The sequence below is a fragment of the Alosa pseudoharengus genome, unplaced genomic scaffold (genome assembly GCF_046254945.1).
Source record: "Alosa pseudoharengus isolate Yale_2024_CS ecotype anadromous, Long Island Sound unplaced genomic scaffold, YU_APseudo_1.1 YU_APseudo_1.1_scf_16, whole genome shotgun sequence".
NCBI lineage: Eukaryota > Metazoa > Chordata > Actinopteri > Clupeiformes > Clupeidae > Alosa > Alosa pseudoharengus.
The window spans coordinates 28,854,493-28,881,876 of record NW_027468630.1 but is presented as its reverse complement, the minus strand read 5'-3'; the positions used below and the strand labels follow the sequence as shown (position 1 = coordinate 28,881,876).

The window sequence follows — 27,384 nt, the reverse complement described above, 5'->3', positions numbered from 1 at the left end:
ACAAAAACATTGAAACTGATATTTTAAGTCAAGCAATAGCAAAACACTTGGTTGTAATTTCTCCGTAACTTCATATTGGTCCATGTACAACTGATGATGTTCATAAGAGGCTGGCATCGCCAGAATGGGATACAAGCTATCCGTGGCTCAGAACTCAAAAGGACACTTCAACTAAACTTATGACTTAGTGACACAGTTCAAATCAACCATGCTGGTGTCACATGATACAGAGACATGGGCTAGCAGTGAGTGCTTTCAGTCATACATGGGTTTATTAAGATAGGAGCACAGACACCCCTGTGCTCTACAAACTCAAAGGGCCCATCTGTACACAAATAAATAAATAGAACATACTTTCACGACCGCTTTTAGAAAATGCAAGGACTGTGAATGCCATAATTATGTATCTGATTAATTAATCTTTGGGTGGTGCCTCTATAAAGGGTATTCTGTTCCACTGAAGCTGTGTGTCTTGACAAATCAAACACTTCTAATGACATGATGCTCTGAAATATGTGATTTACCAGAACTCTGTAAAACAGCATAAATGTTACATTGACAACATAATGATACCAGTGGAAGCTATTATGTTATGTGATTTCTGTAGAAAAGTGGAAAATTGTCATATAAAGTGTCTTGGTTTATGAATAACATGGTGAACAGTATGGTTATACACAAACACATGGTTAAACAGAGACATGGTTAAACACAGAGACATGGTCGTATGTGTGTCGGATATGGGCTGGAGGAAAAAGCTGTATAAAATGATCTGGAGCTCAGCTGAGGCAAACTAAATTGGCAGATATCCAGACAGAATATGCAGACATGCTAAAAGGCAAAACGTATAGGTGTGTTTTCTACAGATACCACTACTGTATGTTAAGAACTGAGAGAAAATATGGCTATGACTGTATGTGTGTGTGTGTGTGCATGTGTGTGTGTACTCGTGCATATTTGTAGTCCTTGTTACTTCATTGGGATCACTTTAATCCCATGTGCGTTGATGTAGGTGAGCAGAATGTTGGCGCGCCTCTCAATCACGTCAATGAGTTTGTCGATGCCCTGCCGGCCACCCTGACTCTCCCAGTACACCTGATCCAGAAACAGAGACTGCAGCAGCCTCTCTCTCAAACGGTGCCCTCTCAACACGGACACCGCCTGCTCTGGGAACCTGAGACAGAGAGAGAAATAGAGGGCGAGACGTATAAATAATGCTGTTAACTGGCTTATATCATGACGGACTATGCATCTACTGAAAGGCAAAACATATATGGCCTTCATGCAGACATCATGCAGCTACTGAAAGCTACTGAAATGCCCTTTACAGACATCATGCAGATACTGAAAGCTCCTGAAATGCCCTTTACAGACATCATGCAGATACTGAAAGCTCCTGAAATGCCCTTTACAGACATCATAGAGCTGGTAAAGCTATGTAGATTCACATGTAGAGGATTGACATGCATTTGCATCTCCTGAACGGTTTTGCCCTAAAGAGCACTCATTGAACGCTCTTGGAAACAACATGTTCAGAACATGGGTGCATGGGTGGAAGCACATGGTGATGTTAGCAGGGTAGGAATTTCATGGCGGCCACAACGGCCATGGCCGTCTTTGCCCCTTGCGTTGGCTGTGATGCCCCTTTGAAAATCAGAGGTTTACAGGCCACTCTTGCCTTGGTGCCCCCTTCTTTTAATATTCTGGTTTGCGTCCGAATAATAGCGTATTTTATTAGCCTATGGCCTGACAAAATAATCTTAGCATTCAAAGGCGCAAATTAATGTAGTCTTTTATGCAGTGGAGAAAGTGACAGTGCACGGCAAGAAAGAATGGGTGAATCTGGACGCACTTTCTTCTCAGTTTAACTACAGTACTGGCGAAGTAGCCTACTCATTATACAAACATCACAAGTATCACATCACATGAAAGAGCTTTTTCTCAGCTTGTAAACGATGTTAGCCGTTTGGTGAACGGTTCGCGAGACAAATAAATACTATATGATTAAATTGAATCATAAATTCTAGTTTCTGCGCCTATCTCCCTACCCATTCATCTTGGTGGAATACTTCACGAACCCTTCGTTCAAAACATGGCAAACCATATACCAAAATAAACAGCAGACCTTACCGAACATGAAGGTTTAATGCAGTCCCCTGTACAGTTAGCCGTTCCAGAGTAATCCGCTTTAAGTTTCACAACGTGTTTAAATTTTTCGACGTGATTTCATAACAGGCCAAATACAAAATGTAAATGTTACAAATATCGCCTAGATGTCGGTAAATATTAAAATCAGAGGATATACAGCTGACTAAGAGTTTGTTAAAATAGCCTTAATGATCACAAAATGCTAAGCATGCATCTAGGCTATTTGAGTTTCTTAAAGCTGAGCTGTGCTTAAATTGTTCAATACATGATTTCATAACAGGCCAAATATAAAGTAAATGTTAAATATAGCCTAGATATCTGTAAATATTAGATAATCAGATGATTTACAGTTCTATGTAATATGTCATGTTTCATGTTTTTGTAATGTTTCGTACAGTGATGCAGGTCTACTGCTGTGAATAGGCTAAATACAATTTTGATCATTTTTAGAGCCTACTACTGTATAGTTAACTTTGGCCTTTGTGCCCTGACATGTGGCCTTTGTGCCCCCCACCAAATATGCCCAACTGAAGGCCAAGTGGCCTTGCCCCTAAAATGGTGAAATTCCAAGCCTGGACGTTAGTATGCACTGTGTGTGTGTGTGTGTGTGCATGCGGTGTGTGTGGTGTGTGCGTTGTGTATTTGTGTGTGTGTGTGTGTGTGTTGTGTCTGTGTGTGTCGTCCTCATGTGAAAGCCGTCTCTCTCCATGCTCGTGTGACAGCTGAGCTCGTGTGTGTCACGTCACTGATCCCCGATCCTGCGTGAGTCCTCCAGTCCTGCCACTGTGCTATGCCCCGCTGATTTACTGACCACAGAAGAGGCACTATGGATGTGCCAGAGTGGAACATGCCACTACGGATGAAGGGGAGAAACATCAGTAGGGCCACCTGAGCCGGTAAGTTTATATCTCATAACATACGCATTGGAATGTTCCCACGAGTCCAGAGCCAAGGCAAACTCACACACATCCTCATGGGGCTCACCCAGAGTGTGACTGGGTTTTTGATCATTATAAAGTGTGAGAATTTATTGTGAGAATTTAGGATTTTGGGTTTTTGATCATTATAAAGTGTGAGAATTTAGGATTGAGTTTTTGATCATTATAAAAGTGTGAGAATTTAGGGTTTCTACCCAGTAACGCGCTACAGCATGAGGGAAATAAAAGTCCTCCCTCAGGGAACTTCTGTTACCACGGTTACCACCGGTCTCTGCTGTTAGATGACACGTCCTCCCTCAGGAACTTCCAGCAGTCAGAGGGAAAAGCATGCTCTGCTAACATGGGAAAAATATACTGTAGAGTATACTGTACCTTTGTGCCTGATGGCATTTGTCCTTTTGCCAAAATCATATTATGACTTAAATAATCATAACACTTGGGGTGCTGACTCTTCAGAGACACTTTCTCTTTTTACATGCTGGCAGGACATGAGAGTGACCCCTACTGACACTTACTCCTTGATTCCCACAAGCAGCCTGAAGTCCAGGTTGTCTACGTCTCGGTCAAAGAAGCCCTTGTTGTTAACGAACACCATGTGCCTGCGGTCGTGCTTGCGGTGGACAATGTGGGCCAGTTCAACCCCGTCGGAGTCGGCACATTTCTGGTGGTGACCCAGCTGCACACATGAATCCTCAGGCCGGGGTCTGAACCCACAGCAGCCCCTGTCCAGGCGGCCGTCCACCTGCAGCAGAGAGAAGGAGGGCATCGTCAACACTCTGGCTCTTCAAGAAGAGTTTCCACAGTGCACGGGATAAAGTGCATGTGTTGGTCACTTATTTGGACCAAAGAAGCTCAGTTTAGCTGTTTCCAACAGACCAGCTTGGTTCCCTTAATGGCTGAAAAAGCGCTATCAGGGTTTCAGTTCATTCTGGATCCAGGCAAGATGACATAATATGTGAATAATAAGACAGAATTGGAAATCATTAGTAGATTCCTCTCATCAAGCTTATGGCGAATTACATTTTCCTGGGCCCATTGCATACTGTATGTCATGACATTGTTATTTCAAATTTGTGTTTTTGCATTTGCATCATGCATTTCTTGACAGACATGATGGGACATGTTGAATGTGCAAGGGTTTTCCTTCTCAGACATACAGTAGATCGAGTAGGCTACTGTCCCCAAAATAAGTTATGTTTATGTTTGAGGCAAAACTCCCTATTCAAAGTTCACTTGAGTTCTGGATTAGTTGTAATCCTGGTCTGGGAAGCTTGCCCAGTGGGGGAGGGCCTCTTACTACAGGTCACTGACTTCGAGTTTAGAAAAACAAAAAAATCACCAAATAAAATAATATGGTCCCTATTCCCAACAATGTGTGTGAACTCAAAGCTTCTCACAATCCAAGAGAACTCGCACACCTTTTGGATTGTGGGACTTTAAGAGAATGGAACTAACGCACCGGTCAGGCCTTGAGTTGTTGGCGCGATACCCTATCTGCTGTTTTCCTAAATGGTAGATTCGAAAATGCCAACCAGACGCATGGGCAAAAAGCTAATTCACACTAAAACTAACCCATTTTATTAAATCTCACTCACTTTCCCTGCCAGTCAGATCTTAACAAATCCTTATACATCAAACTTTCTGTCACCTGCTCACGCACTCCAGTGCCAAAATATGTCTTTATTGAGCAGCGCCAACACAAATACAGTTCAATCACAGTCTATGCAGTGGTGGCTGAAGGGTGTGCTGGGTTGTATTGAAAACATTGAAATCTAATGGAGTCCAATGTCAAAAGTGGAGTGCGCTACACTCATGTCGGTACGTGTGTGGAGTGCGCTATACACTCATGTTGGCGGCTTGGCGTGTGTGTTTGGGTGTTTGGTATTTTAAGCCCCCAACGTCGTCTTCCAGGCAGCAATGCATGGAAGGCACTAGAGTTAGAGTTAGAGTTAGGGTTATGGTTAAGGTTAGGGTTAGGTGCCTTGAAGTCGACGGTGGGGGCTTAAAATACCATCGAGCATACAGTATGTGTGGAGTGCGCTATACACTCATGTTGGCGCGTGTGTGTGGAGTGCGCTACACTAATGTTGGCGGGTGTGTGTGTGGAGTGCGCTACACTCATGTTGGCGTGTGTGTGTGTGGAGTGCGCTACACTCATGTTGCCGCGTGTTTGTTGGTGCGTGTGTGTGGAGTGCGCTACACTCATGTTGGCGCGCGCGTGTGTGGAGTGCGCTACAGTCATGTTGGCGCGCGTGTGTGTGGAGTGCGCTACACTCATGTTGGCGCGTGTGTGTGTGGAGTGCGCTACACTCATGTTGGCGCGTGTGTGTGTTGGCGTGTGTGTGTGGAGTGCGCTACACTAATATTGCCGCGTGTGTGTAGAGTGCGCTACAATCATGTTGCCACGTGTGTGTGGAGTGTGCTACACTCATGTTGCCGCGTGTGTGTGTGTGTTGGCGCGCGTGTGGAGTGCGCTATACACTCATGTTGCCGCGTGTGTGTGAGGCCATTACTGTACCTGCAGCAGGAAGTCAAAGAGGGCCAGTTTGCTCCACTCATAGTGGTGTATGTCGGTGCACCCCCACTCCGGTTTTGGGGGGACCCCCTTGAGCCAGCAGCGGTGCTTGAGGAGGCGCTGGTAGGAGCCCCAGGTCAGACGGGGGGGCGGCTGGCTGGAGTTCCCCACAGTGCTGAGGGAGGGGTCCCACAGCACAACGGGGCAGGGCCGGTCTTCTGGGACAGGATGACAGCCGTTAAAGAGGCGGACACAGCTGCAAAAACCTCATCACCACATCTAGCATCCATAATAAAAGGCATCTGACTTCAAAGGGGGCAGGACAACAACAGATAAACAATAAACATGCAACACACCTGGCACTGATGAAAGGCATAAGAAAGGCATCTGACATATGGAAGACGAATGGCACTCAACATAATAAGATAAATGTTATTTACAATCTTTCTGAATTCTCGTTAATACCACATGCTGCTCTTGTTCACTGAACATAATAAAATCAAAAATGCCAAGTCAGACGCAGCGGGCGCTGATGCACATGAATTATCCCGCAGTTAGAGACTGATGTGTCCTGTGTCCAACTCGTGTCACAAATGCTGTAGAGAAGCTGCCATTTGACACCTAAGTGGCCGAGTTAGTGCAAGCTAAATGACAAGGTCAAGGTCACATGCCCAGAGAGCAGCAGAATGACCTCTAAGCAATATCTCAGACAATTCTAAGGCAAGATTTTTTATTCCAAAGTAAGCAGCTACAAGTCAATTCTCACCTAATTAGGCTTATGGGCCTATTGATAAGAGACATGGTGCATGTTGACGTGAGTCATGACAGACTACAAACACAGCCTATTTCACAGTTATAACAAGGATGTGAATGCTTTGCACAAGCATTGGCAATATCATGGCTTGAAAAACATGAAGTCATATCGCTCAGGACTTTGTTATCTGGTGGTGCCAAAAGTCTGAGGTGAAATACCATGTTTGGAAAATGCATAATGCCACACAATGGCATTTTCTGTTTGTATCTACATTCCACAGGTAAATATTAAAAGAGTTCAGATGAAAAACCCTCTAAATCCGTCTGACCACTTTTCTTTTAAATGAGCATTTAAAATCAGGCTCCTATAGGTTTTTGCCTATAGAAATTGATATTTCAGACCAGGAAGAGAGTGGTATTTAGTTGGTTTTGATTATTTAATTATTTGATTAACGTATACTATGTGTGGAGAGCATTTACTCACCATATTTATCTTATTTTTGACGTAGGTGGCATTTAGAGGCTTTTGCATCTGAACCCTTACTTGACAGAACACCGATGGTATGCTAACTAATTAAAGGTTTATGGTACTTTGCTACCGAAACGACAGTCACTGTGTAATCTGTATGACCAGTCGACTGCCCATGCCATGTTTGGCTCTCAGTAAAACGTTTCAATGAAAAATGTGGGCCTACAAATGGTCCTACCTTCAAGGTACTGAAATCGCCTGCCAACTGCTGGCAAGCTCATGTTGAGATTCAAGACCCTGTCCAGATGAAAAGCGAATACTTCACACATGTCAATACTTCGTTTGATGACACCACAACGACCCCGGCATTCCTGGTCATCGGGGGACCCCTCAGCTGTGCTTTCGAAAAGCAACAAAGGCTGTGATTCTGGCAATTGCACTTTCCCGATGCGCGTAATTGCACTCCCAGCGAGAAAGCGCATAGCATTAATGTCATTTTTGGTTAACCAAGGCGGTGCCTTTTCGCTATAAATCCTAATAGAACTTACAATATCCACTGTATTCAACTTGTGAATTAGTTTACTGTTAAATCCGATGTTTCCAATTTGGCTCCAAGCCGCGTCGTTATCATCACGCTTTTCTCCCCTTTCGACCTGTCCCGCTTTGTCAATTGTGGTTTCCAGTCCATTCTGTTTCCAATACTTAACTCTTTTGCCACCTTTTCTTCTTACTTTGGGTCGCACTGTACTCCTTATAATAGCCGGCTTCAGGCGTTTTGTTCTCAACGTTATGTAGACTACGTTGGATCTCGTTGGGTGTGACTCCGAGTCAGGCAAGACTCCTGTGTTTTGTCCTGTTGGAGGTTCGGGTGCTGCGAGCGGGTCATCGTGAAGCACAGAGTATACACCTCTCCCGGTCCGGTATCGTTGGTACTGGTCGAGCCTGCCGTCCGGGGTGTACACTGAGTGTACTCGGTGAAGCGCAAAAACGAAGTATACAAAACATGCAACAGCGACGATGAGATTAAGTCTGGCTGTAGGGTGTCTACGGCAGCAGTTTGATATCCTTACAAAATAGTAGCACATACAGTGAATCAGTGTGTTTCTAATATCCGCTGCGTGAATAAAACTTGTATCCATTTGAACATTCCTCTCCACATGTTTCGCTTCACTTTCGCCGCGTCCTCCGGGTTATAACGCATGTGCCCTGAGTTCAGGAGTCCGGTACTCTGCTGCCGGTAGTGCACTTCTGTCCATCTGAGGTGGGAAAACGGAAAGATGTGTCCTATATTGTCAAGCAGACTGTCAGTGGAGCAACAGCAGCTAAACACGGATCAGAACAAGCTGCCACATCAGTCTTGAATTGTCGCTCGTAGGGAAGGTTAAGCTTATCCTGACTAGATAAAGTGAGAAATGAGTGATGGTAATAGGAGGAAAATAACAAATCGTAGGCTAATCATTCAATGCGCACGTAAAAGAAATATGAAACATATCTACAGACACGCAAGTGCATACTGGAATAGCCAATCCAGGGACAGCTGCAACAAACTTAAACTCATCTTAAACTGGCGGTTGACATCAAGACGGCATTTGTCTAATGATTTTATGCCATTTCCCTTCGGACGACCCCTGCTGGTTCAGGAGATCAGAATAAATTGTCTGCTTTAACTGCATTATTCTATGTTTAACCACAAGCACTTTATTTATTCAACTGCAGCTGACTATGCAGGTGCTTTGTAGGCACCCAGTATTAGGCTATCACAAAATCAAAATAGACCTATCTACTAGGAGTATTAGCACGCATTGTTTATTTAATCGGTAACACTACATCTGCAAAACAGATGTAGTTAGCAGATGTTTAGGTTACAATAATCAACTGTCTGATATCCTGTCCTGTCTGGAATAGGTTATTCTGATTCCATGAGCAGGTTTCAAATCTGTGCTGAAAATGACCACTGGGTGTCAGCCTAAACTCAATTAAAAGTGTGATGCAAATTTAAGTAAGTATAAGTATGAGTATACTCTTTTGATCCCGTGAGGGAACTTTGGTGTCTGCATTTATCCCAATCCATGAATTAGTAAAACACACTCAGCACACAGTGAACACACAGTGAGGTGAAGCACACTCTAATCCCGGCGCAGTGAGCTGCCTGCAACAACAGCACTGCTCGGGGAGCAGTGAGGGGTTAGGTGCCTTGCTCAACCGACAGGCGTAGATTCCACATCTGAAGCGTGCTAGTTTAGGCCTGGAAGTCCTTCAGATAGCCCACCATGCTTGCAAAGTCGGACTGCACTTGAAAAGGGGAGAGTAGTCTCATGTAACCGTCTGATGACAGCATCACATTTGTTACAGGTTTCAGTAGGCCTACACATTTTATAATAAATTATAAATTAAATAATATAAATAATTAAATAATAAATTAATCTGCTCAATTAATAAATGCAATGTAAATTTAGACGCCACTTTTCTGGTCTTTAATGTAATTGTATGGCCCGTGAACTTGGGGATGATACTTCAGGAGAAGAGCCATAAGGTTCCAGCAAGGCTGGTGCTGACAGAATAGGCCACATGACAAGCGCCCTTATACAAGTTATACGACTCAAGAAACTGATGTTTAAAATGTGTAGCCTGCAGTCTATTTAAACCCTTTAACTGCCTGCTCAACCGTTTGGTAGAGGACACTTTAAGACACCATATCTTACCAAAACATTCCAACTGTTTTGAATTTAAACATATGGAGCCACACCACTTAAGTACTACATGTTAATAACAAAAAATTTGCTCAATACCCCTGCAATGTCAAAGGCCACACCTTCTCATCATACGCATTTTTGGGCCAGCCGTGGCCTACTGGCTAGCGCTTTGGACTTGGAGGGTTGCCGGTCCGAACCAGTAGGAACCAGTTCGACCAGTAGGAACGGCTGAAGTGCCCTTGAGCAAGCTCCCGAGCGCCACTGTAGCAGGCAGCTCACTGCGCCGGTCCCAGGGGCCCAAGGGGTCAGGGCATACCTTTCAACACTCCCGTTTCTCCCGGGTTTCTCCCGTATTTCAAGGTCATCTCCCAGCACCCTCCCGTTTTGTTATTTCTCCCGGAAAACTCCCGTAATTTGCATGGCCATCAAACTTCATTTTAAAATCATTGATCCATTCAGGTTGCCAGATTGTGTATGAAATACACCCTACACATACACAATCACTTAGTTTCAATTTCAACCGTTTTGTCATAGGCTAAAACCTGGCAACCCAAAACCCAAATAAGGAAGCGGGTGCCTGAGTCTCGTCGTAAGCAAGCGGGCTAGTTGAATGGCCTACTCCAGAACTAGCTGTTACGAAATTGTTGGGAATTTAATTGATTAACACATCACATAAACTGTTATTGAGTGTTGTTGATACACTGAACTTGTGCCCTCGGAACCAAATCTGACAGCAAGCAGCTTTGGAGTTTTGGAAGTAGGCTGCAGGCAGGCAGGCAGCTGGTGGATACATAACTGGCATGCGTAAGGTAATGGTAAGGTAAAAGCAACGACCGAAATGCAGTGTTGAAACACGTGTATGAAACGTATTAAATATGCAAACACAGATCCGGTATAAACACTGACCACCCCCCCCCCCCCGAAAAAAATGGGTCAGGGGGCAGGGAAAAAATGGGTCAGGGGGCCCTGAAACCCAAGCCATTGCATGGAATCATTGCCTCAATATCAACACATCAGCATGTAGGCTATGAATCTGATTGAATTAAAGTATTGGCCATCCCCAAAATGCACCAGAATACAGGAAATCACATCAACACACACTCATATGCGACAATTAGTGGGGGGCCCTTAATACATCTAGGCCCAGGGGCCCGAAAGTTCATAATCCGTCCATGCTCGAGGCATCCCAAAGTGCTTGGAGGAGAATGCACTGTAGTTTTATGGACTTGTCAGTGACCAATGACCAGGGACCTTGGGGCAGTTTCATGTCTCTGTTGCTGAGATAGTTTTGATCTTCAAAAGGTCAGAATCGCCAAGAATCTTGTTGGGGTTGTTTGCGGCAGTTTCATGTCTCTGTTGCTGAGATAGTTTCGATCTTCAAAAGGTCAAGATCTCCAAGCATCTTCTAGGGGGTGTTTTTAAAGAGTAGGCTAGAGATTGTCTCACTTTTACTAACAACATGCTATCCAGCGACGAGAGATTCCATTCACTATGCATGGAGACAAAAATGCTTTTGCTCACTAACTCTATACTAGGGAAGACGGTGAATAGCCTAGGCTAACCCAATTTCATACCACATCGGTACTATGTTGACATTCTGTAGCACAGCTACTTAAGCGAAGTGATTTGCAGGCAGCTCCTGAAAAGCTCTGGTGTTACTTCTTCAAACCCCAAGGAGCATTGATTTCCCTGAATGAAAACATAACCAAGTAGCCTATATACTGTACATGCGTACAGAAGGGCTGTGTCTCATTTGACATTGTTATTTGTACACATTGTAACTATACAAATCACAGCATGGAAATAGGAAAATGTTGGAATTCTTTTGTCACTATTGGGAGGTGTAGACTAACGAAGCCGGCCACTTCGAGGCATTTGTGCTAAGCTAGGCTAGCGGTGGGTGCGTCAGACCGAGTAACTACACGCACAGAGATGAGAAGGGTATGTATCGACTTATTGAACTCTGGGGAATATGGTGAATAAGCATTAGTCCCCAAATGTCGGTGTGTTCCTTTAAAGTTGCTTTATTAGCATGCCAGGTTAGTGAACTCATTACAATCAAAAATCCTGTATTCACTCTTATTTTTCCTCAGTAAGAGAACACAGGACACTTTGTTTGTCTTTGGGCTTGTGATTATAAGTGTTTTAAAACTCTTCAATATGTAAAGTCTGATAGATTAGTTGGGACTTGACTTGGACTTCAGCGTTAAGACTTGAGACTTGTGACTTGCCAAACAGTGACTTTGTCCCATCTCTGGTACAGTGTATGGCTAATACCTTTTTGGGTTGTCACGTCATGAGGAGGGTGACAAATGTCAAAACCCATGTTAGTTCATATCTTGAGGGTATATGCTTTCAGACAATATATGGTTTAGGTGGTTTAATTAGTTTTCCCTTCATGGTACAGCCCAAAATGTATCAGCCATACAATTAATTTACCAATACACAATGTGTTATGCATGTCACTGAAAATTAATTTTGTGTCAAATACGACAAAGGGGTTAGCATATAGGAGCGTATCCCGGGAGATACAACTTATTTTAAAAAAAAATGAGTGTTGGAATGATTTCCTTTGGTGCAAAAGAGACAAGTAATAATAACATGTAATGTTTTTTTTTTTTTGCAACTCATTTTTCACTTCTGTCTATTTAAGGGTTACATCTCAACTAAAGTTTGTCCAAAGACATGTGGGAGACTCCAAAGTGAAATGGAAGAAGATTCTTTGGTCTGATGAGACCAGAATTGAGCTTGATCATCAGACTAGATGCTGTTTTTGGTGGAGACGAAACAGGGCACATCTTAGAAACCTAGATACCGCATTGTCCATCGAGTTCTATTAGGTGATATACCTCAACGCGGCCGCCATATTGCTGGGAGCAACAACTTACTGTATATGGGCAACACATGCCGGCAATCAGAGACATTTTCTCCATTGGCCTCCAGTGATTGACTGCTCGATTGTTGACCCCACCAAGATTGCGGCACTATTGACATATGTTCTGGAGTCCAATGCGTTATCTATGTTTCTAATATCTATACTGCACATCACCCAAAAATGCACCATGCCTAATTTGAAGCATGGTGGTGGTAGCATCCTAGCCTGGAAAATCCAAACTCTTTCACAAAGTGAATAGAGTCTGGTGACTCTCGATTGGGAAACGTTTGCAACACTTGCATCGCAACAGGCACTAACTTTGAAATCATTGGTCCAGCCTTACCAAGTTCAAGTTCAAGTTTAGTTTTTTCGTCACATGCATGATTGTACATGTACAACAGCAGTGAAATGTAAAATGTAACATCTCCAACTATGCTGTACCAATCACATTGATCAGAGATTCCTAACGTTACTTCCTACTTCTTCTAAACTTTACATATAAACAGCATCAACAGTCATGTGGGTCTACCTTTGCTGTAAATAAATTTCTCAATTTCTCCAACTGCATTTTTTGATGTTTGAAAGTATTGCTGCTTCTGTTTATCACAATAAGTTTCGGTTTTGTCTTCTCCTCTCGTCGCTGATTGGCCTGACATTTTTTCTTGCCTGCGGGAAACAGTTATGAACTATGGTGTTTCAGACTAGATCTCCCTGAAAGAGGATAGGTGGGCAGGGCCAGGCTAGTGGGGATGCTGTGCTGTGGGGATACTTCTCGACTGCAGGCCCTGGAAGGCTTGTAAAGGTAGAAGTAAAATTAATTGATCAAAATATATGGAAATCCTGGAGGACAATCTGATTCAGTCTGCAAGAGAACTACAACTTGGAAGAAGATTTACTCTCCAGCAAAATAATGAGCTGAGGCATACAGCGAAAATTACACAGAAATGGTTTAAAGACAACAAGGTGATTGTTCTGGATTGGCCAAGTCAAAGCCCAAACCTCAATTCTATTCACATTATTCAGCCACGCCCATTTTAGAAATGTACTTTCTTCCGCCTTGTGCACAATATTCTGGTCGGTAAGTTCCGGCAAATTAGCTTCATTGGGATAACACCCATTGCAGTATCATCAGAAGTTATATCAGAAGAAATACTGCAATTGTGGGGTGTATCAGGGACGAGCAAGAGGAGGAGTACAGGAGCCTGATGGAGGACTTTGTGCAGTGGTGCAAACTCAACCACCTTCAACTAAACACTTCAAAGACCAAGGAGATGGTGGTGGATTTCCGCAGGTCTAAGCCCGCTCTGCTACCAGTCTCCATTGATGGGGTCAATGTGGAGGTGGTAAGCACCTACAAGTATCTGGGTCTTCACCTGGACAATAAACTGGACTGGTCAGCCAACACTGTCAGCCAACACTGATGCACTGATGCACTTGTGGCCAGCACCCTCTTCTATGCAGTGGTATGCTGGGCAAAGAAGAAGGATGCTGGGCGACTTGACAGGCTGGTAAGGAAGGCTGGCTCTGTAGTGGGAGCTGAACTGGAGTGCATCACTTCAATATCTGACAAAAGGACCCTAAACAAACCGATCAACATCTTGGACAATGAATGTCATCCGCTCTACAGCACTATCAAAAACCAAAAGAGCTTTATCAGCTGGAGACTTCGCTCACTGCCATGCACAATTGAAAGGCTGAGGAAGTCATTTGTTCCTATGGCCATTGAACTGTTCAATGCCTCACTAAAGGGAAGAGGAGAGATAGACTTCTCTGCTTAGTCTGTCTGCCTCTCCACCCTCTCCATGTCCATGTTTTTTGAGTACTGACTGCCCACTACTGTTTTACTACTGTTTTACTAATGTACACAGCCTAATGTTTTCACTACTTTTTTACTGCTACACTGTTTTTCATGCTATATTAGCACACATGATCAATGGCTGCGGTCAGGCTTCTGATACAATACTGAATGAATGAATGGCTATAACCCTATTACCTCAACCTGTTCTTGCACTGAAATAGTTTTTTTTATTTTATCTTGTCTACATTATACTTTTCTCTCCTAATTGTCTATATTATTTATGCTGGTCTCTAGAACTTACTCTTGCACTGTTGCACTGTTGGACTAATGTTGGACTACTTTTTGCACCTTCACCATGACACTCACTTTCTTGAGCACCTTGCCAGGCACACATAACTAAGGACTATGGTTGGACTACTGTTTGCACCTTCACCATGACACTCACTCCCTTTAGCACCTCACCAGTCCCAGCCCTGTCACTACAAGCGTTTTATGCTTGATCACCCTCAAGCACATTGGACTTTCTTAATTTAACTTATATAGTGTATTTAGTATTTAGATTTGTTAGTATTCTTATCTTTCTTATCTTCTAATGTCTTTAGTTATATGTTTATACTTATACTTATGTTTACCATTTCTGCTGTAAGTGCATGTTGTGTGTTATGTCTGTATGCTACTGAGACCCTTGAATTTCCCCTTGAGGATCAATAAAGTATCTATCTATCTATCTATCTATCTATCTAAGGTAGTGCTGCCACTAACGACTAATTTTCTAACGACTAATCTTTCGACTAATTTTTCGATTAATCGACTAATCTAAACGACTATTTTTTAAAAAAAATCAAGTGTTTGTTGTTTTGTTGTGTCCGTTTTATTTTGAACTTAACTAAAGGGAAAACGTAAAATATATATCACCCTACTTTTGTTAGAAGCTGTAAGTAACTGTACTGTAAGTGTTCAAAAACCTTATGTATTAAAAAAAACACCCATTTAAAATGCTACCTTCAGGTCTAATGTCAGACCTTTGATAGACTTTATTTGTATGCCAGTGTTGCCATGGACATAGACAACTTCTTTGACCTGTGGCCCGGTCATGGCATACTTTGGGGTCATAGGGCCCACCTACATGAACCCACCCCCCATCAAATTATCATTATATCACATCACAATTATTACATTTTATGCTATATTGTTATACATGCACTTCAAAGCAGCCAGTGTTTAAAGTGCTAACATTGTTCACAAAAAGTTTGTGAAAACATGCACATCAGAGGACTGCTTTACTAATGTAAAATATAATTACAATAGTTCCATTGCTTTTGCATGGTTGCATGATAAATGGAAAGAATATTGACATATTTAATTATGCCACAAGCTTTTGGCCACGTTATTCAAATTTGACTATAGGCCTACAATACTCTAGGTAATGTATTATAGTCTGTGCTCTGTTTTTATGGAAGTTGCACAAATCCACATTGTTCTATTAAATGTAGTTTCATAATTAAATAGTGTCATTCTGTGTTTGTTGTGTAAAAAAACGTTGTATATGATGGCACTGAAGTCTTAAGTTAGTGAATTGGCTAACAGTGTTAGTTGGTAACCAAATAGCCTACACAATGCGCTACACGCTGATAGGCTACGTGCATTCTCTCTCCTGCTGATTTGCGTTCAGTAGCCAAGTGCGTAATATTGCAAAAGTTGAAAAAATAAATGTGTTATATTGTAGCCTACAGAAAATAAATAGCCTATCATACTGTCAGTTAATTGTAGTGCAGTGAAGAGTTTGGAGAGTAAAGTTATAGGGCAACTTGAAGTTTTATGAAAATAATTTACGAACCAGAACATAAAGACTATGAAGCTTCTATTTCTTGCAGCTGTTAAAACACCCGCTAGATAGTTTAAATACCCACCAACATTCGTTTTTGCAGTACAGATTATTTCTAAAAGTTATTTGTCTACTACTGGCTGATTTATCAAACGAGTGCTTTCTCGTTCGTCCTCCGCAAACTACAGGTGTTTCGGTAGAGAGCCATTGAATAATCGATGCCAAGCAATTTCTGTAGCCTAACACTTTTTATGACATTCAGCAAATATCTCCTCATTTAATGTAAGTTCCTTCGGACAATAGGCCTACGTTCTACTCTACGTGCAGTTGTCCTCCATCTCAGTTGCATCAGTTTTCTAATTTTGAAGGTTCTAAAACATTATTATGCTTCACTGAATCCTTCTCGTTTTCTTTCATTTGTCCAGCTAACCTTTCCATTGAACCATTTATGATGGATTACACACTCGACATTCTGAAATGTCCTGCAAGATCAAGGCCAAATTAAGTTATCACACAGCCACTGTGTCAGCAGCATCAGTGCTGACGGTGACGGTGCGTTTCTGATGTCAGATTATTATGTAGGCTAGCCTACTAGACTGTTCTCACGTTGCAGCGCTTTACTTATATGAAGTAGCATTAATCAATATGAGGGGCAGGGGGGGATAAATGTTGTCCCCCCCCGACGATAAAAATAACTTAGCAGAGGTAGGGATAGGAAAACCAGAGGGGGGGGGGGGGGGGAGGGAATCCTCACCATCCCCCCCCCTACAAATCGCACCCTGGTTTTATGGGTTATAAGCGCACAGCAAGCTGAACATGATTAATCGTCTAATTGGCCGGCAGATTGTCACTCTCGTCATTAACAGAGAAATAAAAGTTATTAATTCCAGGTGAGCCAAAACCAGCAAGGCGAGTTTGTTGGCTCTGCGGCTAAGGCCGTAACGCCAATCTCAACTATTCAACCATCCAACCTATTGACCATCACTTTGACTACACAGGGCTCGCCGTTGAAGATGACATCATGGAGAATGCACGTTTTGTTCTCCCTTAACATCCTATGCACCATGGTCGCCGCAAACGGAGAATCAGGTAGGCCTAATCATATGTTACATGAGACGAACTTGCGTTACGGCAGACGACTACAATTATAGTCATAGTTAGTTTCTTGATTTATTCATACTTATTTAACAGGCAGAGCCGCGTATGACAGGTAATGTTAGAAACTGACCCACACATTTCTGTCACCTTCGCACAGATTTGGATGCATCTGCTTTTGATGTCGAGCTGCCATGGCATTTGTCTGGCGAAGTTTTGGGCTATATCGGATGTGTGGTGGCGGCTGTCTTTTACGGAAGTCAGTACATCCCCTTGAAAAAGGTGGAGACGGGCGATGGTGAGATGTTGAATTTTAACACAATTATAGATAAAACCAATAAATTAATGTTTCAATGCTGATCTTACTAGTGCCTTTCCAAAAATTGGTCAAGTGGCGAATGCTTTGTAGTGATTTTATTGACTTAAATTTACAAACTTTATTTTACTTACTTAATTTAGGCTACTTAATCCAGATATGGCAGAGTTCCACGTGTTGAAATTAATTGGTCGGAGTTCAGTTATCTAAACTTCCTGACTTCGCCTTATTCACCCGGCACCAAGAACGATGCTAAAGGGTACACTTGCATTACACCTCAGTGCAGCAGATGGTGGTAATGCACTCCGTTTGCAAACTGCCCCCAAAAAAAGCTGGCCTGTTCTTCAGTGAGTTTTTTTTATGGCAGTTTGCAAACTGAGTGCATTCCTCCACCATCTGCTGGACTTAGGTGTAATGGCAAGTGTACCCTGTAGCCTCGCTCTGGCTACCGGGTGAATAAGGCGCATTACAGTAAATCCAACACAACTCAAGTGTGGTTGATGGTGTTGACATAACTGGATGAAGTGATCTATTGTAACACTGATCACTTTTGAGTGAAGACCTTAGGCCAAAACTTGTTGGGCCATATGCAACCTATAAGCCAAGGTAATGGCAGCTGCAGTGTTAAGCATGTCAGTCATGGTTTATTTATTCCTGATTACAGTTGGCCAACTCTAGTAATATGGACTGTTTTTGTTGCACATGTAGGGTATTGCACATTGGCATTCAAACATGTAATTGCCTGTTGACGCTAAACACTGAGTTCTTGGTTACACTGTCACTTTTGGCAGGGATGTTGTGTATGTGCACATTTAACCTGTGTTGAATTGACCTCATCAGCCCTTATCTCACCCGGACTCAAACCTCGGCCCTGCTAGCAAACAAGCTATCTTATTCTAGCATGTTTGTGAAGGCACTGGAAGGGAGGGTTACCTAATGTACATGCTGTACAGAGCTATGTACCAGCTGGCCACACACCTGACACTTAACAGTTTATTTTTTAATTCTTTGCATCTAACATGTTCTTAACATGACATGTTCTTCTAGTAGGTGGACCGATTGAACATTATTAACAGTGTATTGTTTCTGCAGGCATGTTCATCCAGTGGGTGAGCTGTCTGGCAATCTGGCTGGTGGGTTTCCTGGGGGACCAAATCCTCCACTCACCGGCTGTGCATCCATTGGCCATGTTGGGTGGAGCCATCTGGGCTACAGGTGAGGCCCCATGTAAACCCACCTACTGTTCCAAAGGGTGAGCCGGCAAAGCTGAGGTTCTTGGACATTTCTGCGTGACAGGACAGGCCCATGTCTATTACACAGAAGCCAGGGTTTCCTGACCATTGAAACCAGAGGTTTACATCCCTTAACCCTTCAAGTTGCCCTGTGTCAGCAACCTTGATAAGTCTTGATACTTCATTGTGTGTGTTCTAACCTTTGACCTTAATGGTCTTGTGTGCCCTCTTACTTAATGTGCAACGCCTGAGAATCGGTCATTCCAGGTTCAATTCCTGCCATTGTTGGTCTGTTACTTTGTCTGCTTTAACTGTTGACTTTATTTGTGAATATGGGGACATGGTCTCTTGTCTTCACAATACAACAGAAGGGGATTATTGCACATACTCATAGTAAAATGACTGCTGTAGAGGAGAAGGTTTTTTTCAGATTACGATTATCATGTCTTCGATTCGATATTGTGTATGTTTTCATCCAAAAATACAAGTAGTAAGATATAAACAAAGTCTGAACACAGCAGATAATCTGACAGACAGATAATCGATTATGGTCAGCCACTGCGTCAATGCAGCATTGTCCATGTCCGCATCATGATGCATCGATTATTTGATTAATTTCAACACCTCTATGACCAACCTCCCTACTCCACCTCACCTCCTGTCCTGTCCGGTCCTTTTCAGGTAACATTACTGCGATTTCCATCATAAAGTCTGTTGGTCTGGGCCTGGGTGTCCTGTTGTGGGGGTCCACTGGACTGCTGATGGGGTGGGCCAGCTCAAGGTAACGCCTCCAATACAGAAAATGTCCACAAAGCCACACCACAAAGCCAGCATGCGTTAAAGATAGCTGGTGTATCCAAATGTCCACACCACAAAGCCAGCATGCGTTAAAGATAGCTGGTGTATCCAAATGTCCACACCACAAAGCCAGCATGCATTAAAGATAGCTGGTGTATCCAAATGTCCATCACAAAGCCAGCATGCATTAAAGATAGCTGGTGTATCCAAATGTCCACATCACAAAGCCAGTGTGTGAATGTAGTTTGAATGCTGTTTGATATGCATGTGTGTGCTAATCGATCTCCCTGTGCTTGTCCTAAGGTTTGGTTGGTTTGGCATTGGCACACAGGAGGTGTCCAGGCCCGTGCTGAACTACTGTGGCGCAGCCCTCTGTCTGTTCAGGTGAGGCGTTGTGGGCATCTGGGTATGTGGGGTGTCTACGGTTATTCACATTAGTAATAGGAATTAGGTAATAGTAAAGAAGTAGAATGGCGTAGATCTTGAAATGTCGTCCTGCAATCTGGCAAAGTGCGAGAGAGTAGAGTAGAATTATCGGTCCCCTGTTTGATCACATGGATAGTCTGCCCAGATCATCAACAGACTATCTATCTATTGTAAACTACAATTTGGATTTTATATACTGCACTTGAATCTTGAATTTTAACAGCTCCAGGGCTGGCCTCTGGCCTCTGGAGGTGATTGTTCTGGCTGGGGCTGTTAAAGTGTGCTGGGGTTGTTCAGGCTGGGGGTGTTCAAGCGTGCTGGTTTTCCCCTCCAGCTTGTGCATGTTCCTCTGCGTGAAGAGTAATATAGAGCCCCAGATCAGACACAGGATGTCCCAAATACCAGAGGCGTCACCCCTCCTCATAGACCGGGTAAGTGTGTGTGCGCATCACCCCTCATAGACGGAGTAAGAGTGTGTGTGTGTCTTCTCTATGGTGTATGGTCACTGGCTGTGTGTGTTAGCCATTTTGTGATGCCCCAGCTATGAATCGATTAAGACCAGAGAAATGGGACATAATGGCTGTTATTAGTAAAGATAAATCCTTACTATTTAAACACGTTTCTTTTAAAAACTGAAGTGGCATTGATTTTAAAATGGACTGTACTTCCTGACATTGAAACTACCTTTAGTCTTTGCACCACTATGGACTGTGGACTTATAGCGCTTTACAGACTGACTCACATACACATACACAAATGGTATTAGCCAGAGCTATTGCATAAACTGAGATTGAAATCTACCCTTTCATAAATCTGGTTAACAATCCCCATCAGTGTTCCCGTTTTGATTAACATCCCACGCAGACAGACCTCGTGCCTCAGACATTGTAATGACCTCGGGGTGCGATCGCTCGTGATGTAGCCCAAAAGGGTGCTCACCAGTGCTTAAACTCAACCCAATGATCATTCTATAGCGAGACAAACATTAGTATAGCGAGACACACGCACACCTCCCTCCCGCACGCACACCTCCCTCCCGCACGCACACCTCCCTCCCGCACGCACACCTCCCGCACGCACGCACACCTCCCGCACGCACGCACACCTCCCGCACGCACGCCTCCCGCACGCACGCCTCCCGCACGCATGCACGCCTCTCTCTCGCACGCACTCTCGCACACCTCACACACACACACACACACCTACCTACCTCTCTCGCACACCTCACACACACACCTACCTCTCTCGCACACCTCACACACACACACACACACACACACCTACCTCTCTCGCACACCTCACACACACACACCTACCTCTCTCGCACACCTCACACACACACACACACACACACACCTACCTCTCTCGCACACCTCACACACACACACCTACCTCTCGCACACCTCACACACACACCTACCTCTCGCACACCTCACACACACACCTACCTCTCTCGCACACCTCACACACACACACACACCCCTACCTCTCTCGCACACCACACACACACACACACACACACACACCTACCTCTCTCGCACACCACACACACACACACACACACCTACCTCTCGCACACCTCACACACACACACACGCACACCTCACACACACACACACACACACCCCTACCTCTCTCGCACACCACACACACACACACACACACACCTACCTCTCTCGCACACCACACACACACACACACACACACACACCTACCTCTCGCACACCTCACACACACACACACACCCCTACCTCTCTCGCACACCACACACACACACACCTACCTCTCTCGCACACCACACACACACACACACCTACCTCTCTCGCACACCTCACACACACACACACACCTACCCCTCTCGCACACCTCACACACACACACACACACACCTACACCTCTCGCACACCTCACACACACACACACACACCTACCCCTCTCGCACACCTCACACACACACACACACCTACCTCTCTCGCACACCTCACACACACACACACCTACCTCTCTTGCACACCTCACACACACACACACACACACACACCTACCTCTCTCGCACACCTCACACACACACACACACACACACACACCTACCTCCCTCGCACACCTCACACACATACTCACTCACGCACATCTACCTCTCTCGCACACCACACACACACACACACACACACACACACACACACACACACCTACCTCTCTCGCACACCTCACACACACACACACACCCCTACCTCTCTCGCACACCACACACACACCTACCTCTCTCGCACACCACACACACACACACACACACACACTCACTCACTCACACCTACCTCTCTCGCACACCTCTCTCTCTCTCACCACACACACACACACACCTCTCTCACACTCTCACTCTCAGTTAGGGATATTCGGCTTTTGGGTGAAATTTCAGGATAAACCTAAAATTCACAATAACCTTTACAGGTGAACTTAATGTGACCTCTGAACTTTTGAATGCACATGTCCCAACAGTTCAATGTTTCAGTACTTTCTGTACTGACTCCTAACTTTTTGTGAGTAGTATAAATACACACGCTTCAACATGTCACAACTCTACAGTACTGAACTACTGTTCAGCAATGTTTAATTGCATTGGTTTGCATATTTTAACATTGTCATTGTAAGCAGCTTGCCTGTGTTTCCCTCCACAGAGACTGAACCCTGACTACTGTGATGACTCTGGGGCATGGTTGGACTCCATCTCCCCCAAGTCCAAACGCCTCCTGTGAGTAGCACTGTATGGAGCTTTCAATAATCTAGACTTCCCCAAGTCAGTTTGTGTTCAATGGGAGACCTGGACAGACGGTCAGATAAAAAGGGTCAGACATTGACACTACTTGAAAGTCACCAGGGGCAAAGAGCTAAAAGAGTGTGAATGGTTAAAATGTCACTTGGATTGGATTTGGTAAGAAGCTACTTAATCACAAAGTGCACATGTGTGCTTATGAGACATGGCTTTATTCCTAATCTATTGATTGTGCATGTGTGCTTGAGACATGGCTTTATTCCTAATCTATTGATTGTGCATGTGTGATTTCAGAGGTTGCTCGCTGGCTGTCATAGCTGGGATCTTTTACGGCTTCACATTTGTGCCTCTCCTCTACATCAAGCACCAGGCCTTGGTCAACGGCAGCATGTTCTCAGGGGCCAGCCAGAACGGTGGGTCGTCACTGCTTTAACACAGTTAGCAAACCACTGCTTTGTACAATTGGACACCAGATTTAGGTGTACAGTAAGCTAATGGCATTAGCATGAAGTGGAACTGATTTTTTTGTGTGTGTGTTTGCGCGTGCAGATCTCGACTACTGCTTTGCCCAGTATAACGGGATCTTCCTGACAAGTACTTTATACTTCCTGATCTACTGTGTGGCCATGAAGAACAAACCTTGCCTATACCCCAGAGCCGTCCTCCCAGGTGCCCCCTCCACACCCACACACCTCTAAACCCACCAGGTGCCCCCTCCACCTACACACACCTAAACCCACCAGGTATCCCCTCTACACACACACATCTCTAAACCCACCAGGTGCCCCCTCCACACACACACATCTCTAAACCCACCAGGTATCCCCTCCACCTACACACACCTAAACCCACCAGGTATCCCCTCTACACACACACATCTCTAAACCCACCAGGTATCCCCTCCACCTACACACACCTTTAAACCCACCAGGTATCCCCTCTACACACCCACACACCTCTAAACCCACCAGGTGCCCCCTCTACACACACACATCTCTAAACCCACCAGGTACCCCCTCCACACACACACACACACTTAGACCCACCAGGTATCCCCTCCACACACACATGCAGTACACCTTTAAACCCACCAGGTATCCCCTCTACACACACATCTCTCAACCCACCAGGTACCCCCTCCACACACACACACACACACACACACACTTAGACCCACCAGATATCCCCTCCACACACACATACAGTACACCTTTAAACCCACCAGGTTTAAACCCACCACTCCCTAGGATGCACACATTAGGGTTCTACGCAGGGCCACTCCCTAGGATGCACACATTAGGGTCCTACGCAGGGCCACTCCCTAGGATGCACACATTAGGGTCCTACGCAGGGCCACTCCCTGTCTTCTAACTGAGGAGGGTCCTTGGGATGCTCACATTAAGATCCTACACAGGGCCACTCCCTGCCTTCTAATGGAGGAGGGACCTTAGGATGCACACATTAGGGTTCTATGCCAGGCCACTCCCTGCCTTCTAACAAAGGAGGGTCCTTAGGATGGTACAAAATGCACCCCCCCCTCCCCCCCACTTTGCACAGGGCGTTTTTCTAATGTGTGTGTCTTTGCAGCGCTCCTGAGCGGGACCATGTGGGGATTAGCCACATACTCCTGGTTTATGGCCAACACCTACCTGAACACAATCATCACCTTTCCTATTGTGACTGCCGTGAGTACTCATTGCAAGGCTGTGTTCTACTGTATGGTCTTATTATTATTTTTATTATTATTTTTATTTTATTATTATTATTATTATTATTATTATTATTATTATTAACCTGTATTTCTCATTTTAGTGTTTTATGTTCACATTAAGTCAAGTCTAGTCACTTTTATTTATATAGTGCATTTATCTATGCACAGAGTGCAACCCAAAGTGCTCACACACAAGACATTGACACAAGACAAAAGATGCCAGACAGAGCGGCGTTGTCACCAGCGTACCCGTGCGTGATACCAAGACATAAAACATTTCACAAACAATAAAATAAACCAAAAACAAATAAACAAGAACAAAAAAAACATTGGCCTTGCATATTGGTGACTCTCCTGGTATTTAACATATTGAGCAACATTGTGCTCTTGAACAGTCCATCGCAAGTCAGGTGCTCTTGAGCGTGTTTCAGGCAGGCCGGAGCTCCGGAAGCACGAGTCGGTTGTTCTCCGGGAAGCCAGCAGATCAGCAGTTTGGCGAATCTTCAAAAGTGACCCATCGTTAGCGTAGAAACATTCACACCTCTGGGAACATTACTGAGTCTTCCTGAACTGGAACTTGACAATTGATAATTGAAATATTGGTAAAGCCAGTAGTTTAGCTGCCTGGCTTTAATATCTTTTGTAAGATAAAGGTATTGGTAATCTAATATGAGGTGATCAGTGGGAGTCTTAGAAAATGTGTAGAAAACATGGAGAAGTAAGTACGTAAGTTCCGTGTCAAAAATCCCTCTATGTAGAATGAGATGGTCCCAGTAGTCCAAATAGTTGCATTCAGTCAAAGGAAATGTTAACTTTCAACTTCTGTCTTTATTAAGTCCTCAGCCATGATTTTCATACACATGGGAAAAAAGGTTGCTGGCTAATGTGAAATTGTGTGTAGTGTTTGGATCTTGTGAATAAACCTGTTCACTATGGATTTGTCAACACTGGGCGGGACAAGCCCATCTGTCTTGATTGTGTTGTACGTGTAAGTGCACTTTTCTTTGTCTTACCCTTGACTTGATTAATGTGCTGTTTATGAAGTACTTGTTCAGCCATTAATCAAAAAAGCTATTGGGGTTGTTCTTAATCAGTCCCAGATCACGGATTTGAAATTGTAGGCTCGATGACAAACTAGCAATTATGCCAAGAATTTATGTCTCTGGCAGACAAATGTGCTTGAACCTTGTTCCCCATTTTGTCAGTATGACTAATGTGATTATTGTCTACAAAGTTTTTAGTAGGCGGTTGATTATTATATTAATATATTATATTATATTATTAATATATGTAATATATTATTATTACACTCAAGTTAAGGTAAATTCTTGTCGTATTTCTCAATTACAGTCACATGTCTGCATTCTAAAAACCTGCATTCTAAAAGACCGTGCAGTTTTGGCTCTAAATGGGGAAACGGTCAGATCAAGCAATATACTACTTCCCCTACAGATCCCAATAATTAGTGCTCTGGTGTGTGTAATAGTCACAGGTTACTGTTCTCCAATATATATATCAGTTTGTTGATGTCATTGCAACTGCTGTTTGTGTGTTTGTGTAAGCACATCTCTTTGTCCTCCAGGGTTACAGCCTTGTAGCAGCAATGTGGGGAAGTGTGGTCTTTAAAGAAGTTCGGGTGAGTTGTATTGGCATTCTGAATCTGCACACACACATACTGATGCACAGAATGCTCACACTCACACTCACACACATCACATACCTTCCCACATGGAGAGGAGAGGTACATAGTCAGCTGTTCCCAGTAACCTCCATCCCGTCCAGTAAAGGCCCACCAATGAGGATGGATTGTAGTCAGTTAGGCATGATTAAGATATAGATTTGCTTAATTACTTTGCTTAATTAATTAGGCATGATTAAGAGAGTTAACTTACCCAGGTAATTAAGCAAATCTATAAGTGGTAAACCCTATCAGAGTTAACTCTGAGTAAGTGGTAAACAAGAGCCCTATGGTATTGATTTGTTAGGAGAATGAAGCCATACAGCTCTTCTATTAGGAGGTTTACCACCTACTCTGAGTTAACTAACCCAGGTTTATCACTAAACCACGTACTTGGAATACCCCCCAGTTCTCTCTGTGGTGGTGTTTTGGGTGATTTTCTTCCTCCTGTTTGTCTGTGGGTTGCGTACCCTCCTCTCTGCTCCATTTGCTCCTGGATGACTGGCTGTTTTGGGAGCCAATGGGGGCTTGATTGTGTTGGGACTGGTGTGATGCTCCTTGCAATTTTACTGAGTGTTTAGTTTGATTACGCATGCAATACGCCAGGCCAAACCAGAGATGCTCCCAGAGCCTGATGCGACCTCAAGAGGGGGAGATGTTTAATTTTGTTCACCATCCTCCTCTCCATGATTCTCTACATAATTATGCCATTGTTGTGGAAGATTGTGGTGTTCTGTACAGTGCTGAATGACTCACTGATCTGTGTGTTTTAGTGCACACTCCAAATACACTTAGCTGTGCTCCCAGTGCTTATTCACGCCATTATGGTTACTTTAATGAGAACCGTGCCCATGCAGTGTGGCCTGACTGTGAGTGTGTTGCCCACAGGGTCTGGCCAACTGCCTTGTGTTTATTTTGGCTGCTGCGGTGGTCTTGACTGGAACTGTGCTGACTGCCCTCTCCAAAATGTAAGAGCTGTTCTCCAGATGACCAGCAGAGGTCGCTGTAGCTCTGGTGTCTTCTCAGTCACCTCTGGACCCTCTGTGGTGAGATTACCTCTTTCAGTTGCTGCTGCTGCTGCTGCTGACCACTCACGTGACGAGAGCAGACTACTGGAAGCCCTGGCTGTCCAAACAGTGTTTTTGTGTGCGTGGTCAATTTAAAGTGATGTTTGGGGGGAAAAATAAGTTGGAAGTGAAAGAGTTGGTGTTTACAATGAAAATAAAACATATTTATAATCAAATGGACCAAGTCAATTTTGTGTTCTGTTCTCGTCTTACTGTATATGTGTGTGAAAAGTCACAAAGTGTCTTTGCCGTAACATTTATGATTTCAAATCACAAAACT

At 43.9% G+C, this 27,384-nt stretch overlaps 2 protein-coding genes across 4 annotated transcripts; one reads left to right on the top strand and one right to left on the bottom strand.

Moving 5' to 3' along the window:
- Positions 1 to 250: 250 nt before the first annotated feature.
- gask1b (golgi associated kinase 1B) lies at positions 251 to 8,395 on the bottom strand. 3 transcript variants are annotated; one of them, XM_076287610.1, is made up of 4 exons: positions 7,059 to 8,395; positions 5,602 to 5,816; positions 3,599 to 3,825; positions 251 to 1,171 (listed from the first exon to the last, which is right to left on the bottom strand). In XM_076287610.1, the coding sequence occupies exons 1-4, from the start codon at positions 7,957 to 7,959 to the stop codon at positions 967 to 969; spliced, it is 1,548 nt and encodes a 515-aa protein (XP_076143725.1). In that variant the 5' UTR covers positions 7,960 to 8,395; the 3' UTR covers positions 251 to 966. The 3 variants fall into 3 exon arrangements, with proteins under 3 accessions (XP_076143725.1, XP_076143726.1, XP_076143727.1); XM_076287611.1 differs by having other exon boundaries at positions 5,602 to 5,813; XM_076287612.1 differs by lacking the exon at positions 251 to 1,171 and adding an exon at positions 2,575 to 2,998.
- Positions 8,396 to 17,075: 8,680 nt separating this feature from the next.
- Positions 17,076 to 27,009, top strand: tmem144b (transmembrane protein 144b). The gene is made up of 12 exons (XM_076286622.1): positions 17,076 to 17,100; positions 17,267 to 17,404; positions 18,515 to 18,637; positions 19,336 to 19,435; positions 19,756 to 19,836; positions 20,213 to 20,309; positions 22,554 to 22,627; positions 22,943 to 23,061; positions 23,198 to 23,317; positions 24,236 to 24,333; positions 25,942 to 25,995; positions 26,926 to 27,009. Exons 1-12 carry the CDS (start codon positions 17,076 to 17,078, stop codon positions 27,007 to 27,009), a joined length of 1,113 nt encoding a protein of 370 aa, XP_076142737.1.
- The last annotated feature ends 375 nt before the right edge of the window (positions 27,010 to 27,384 follow it).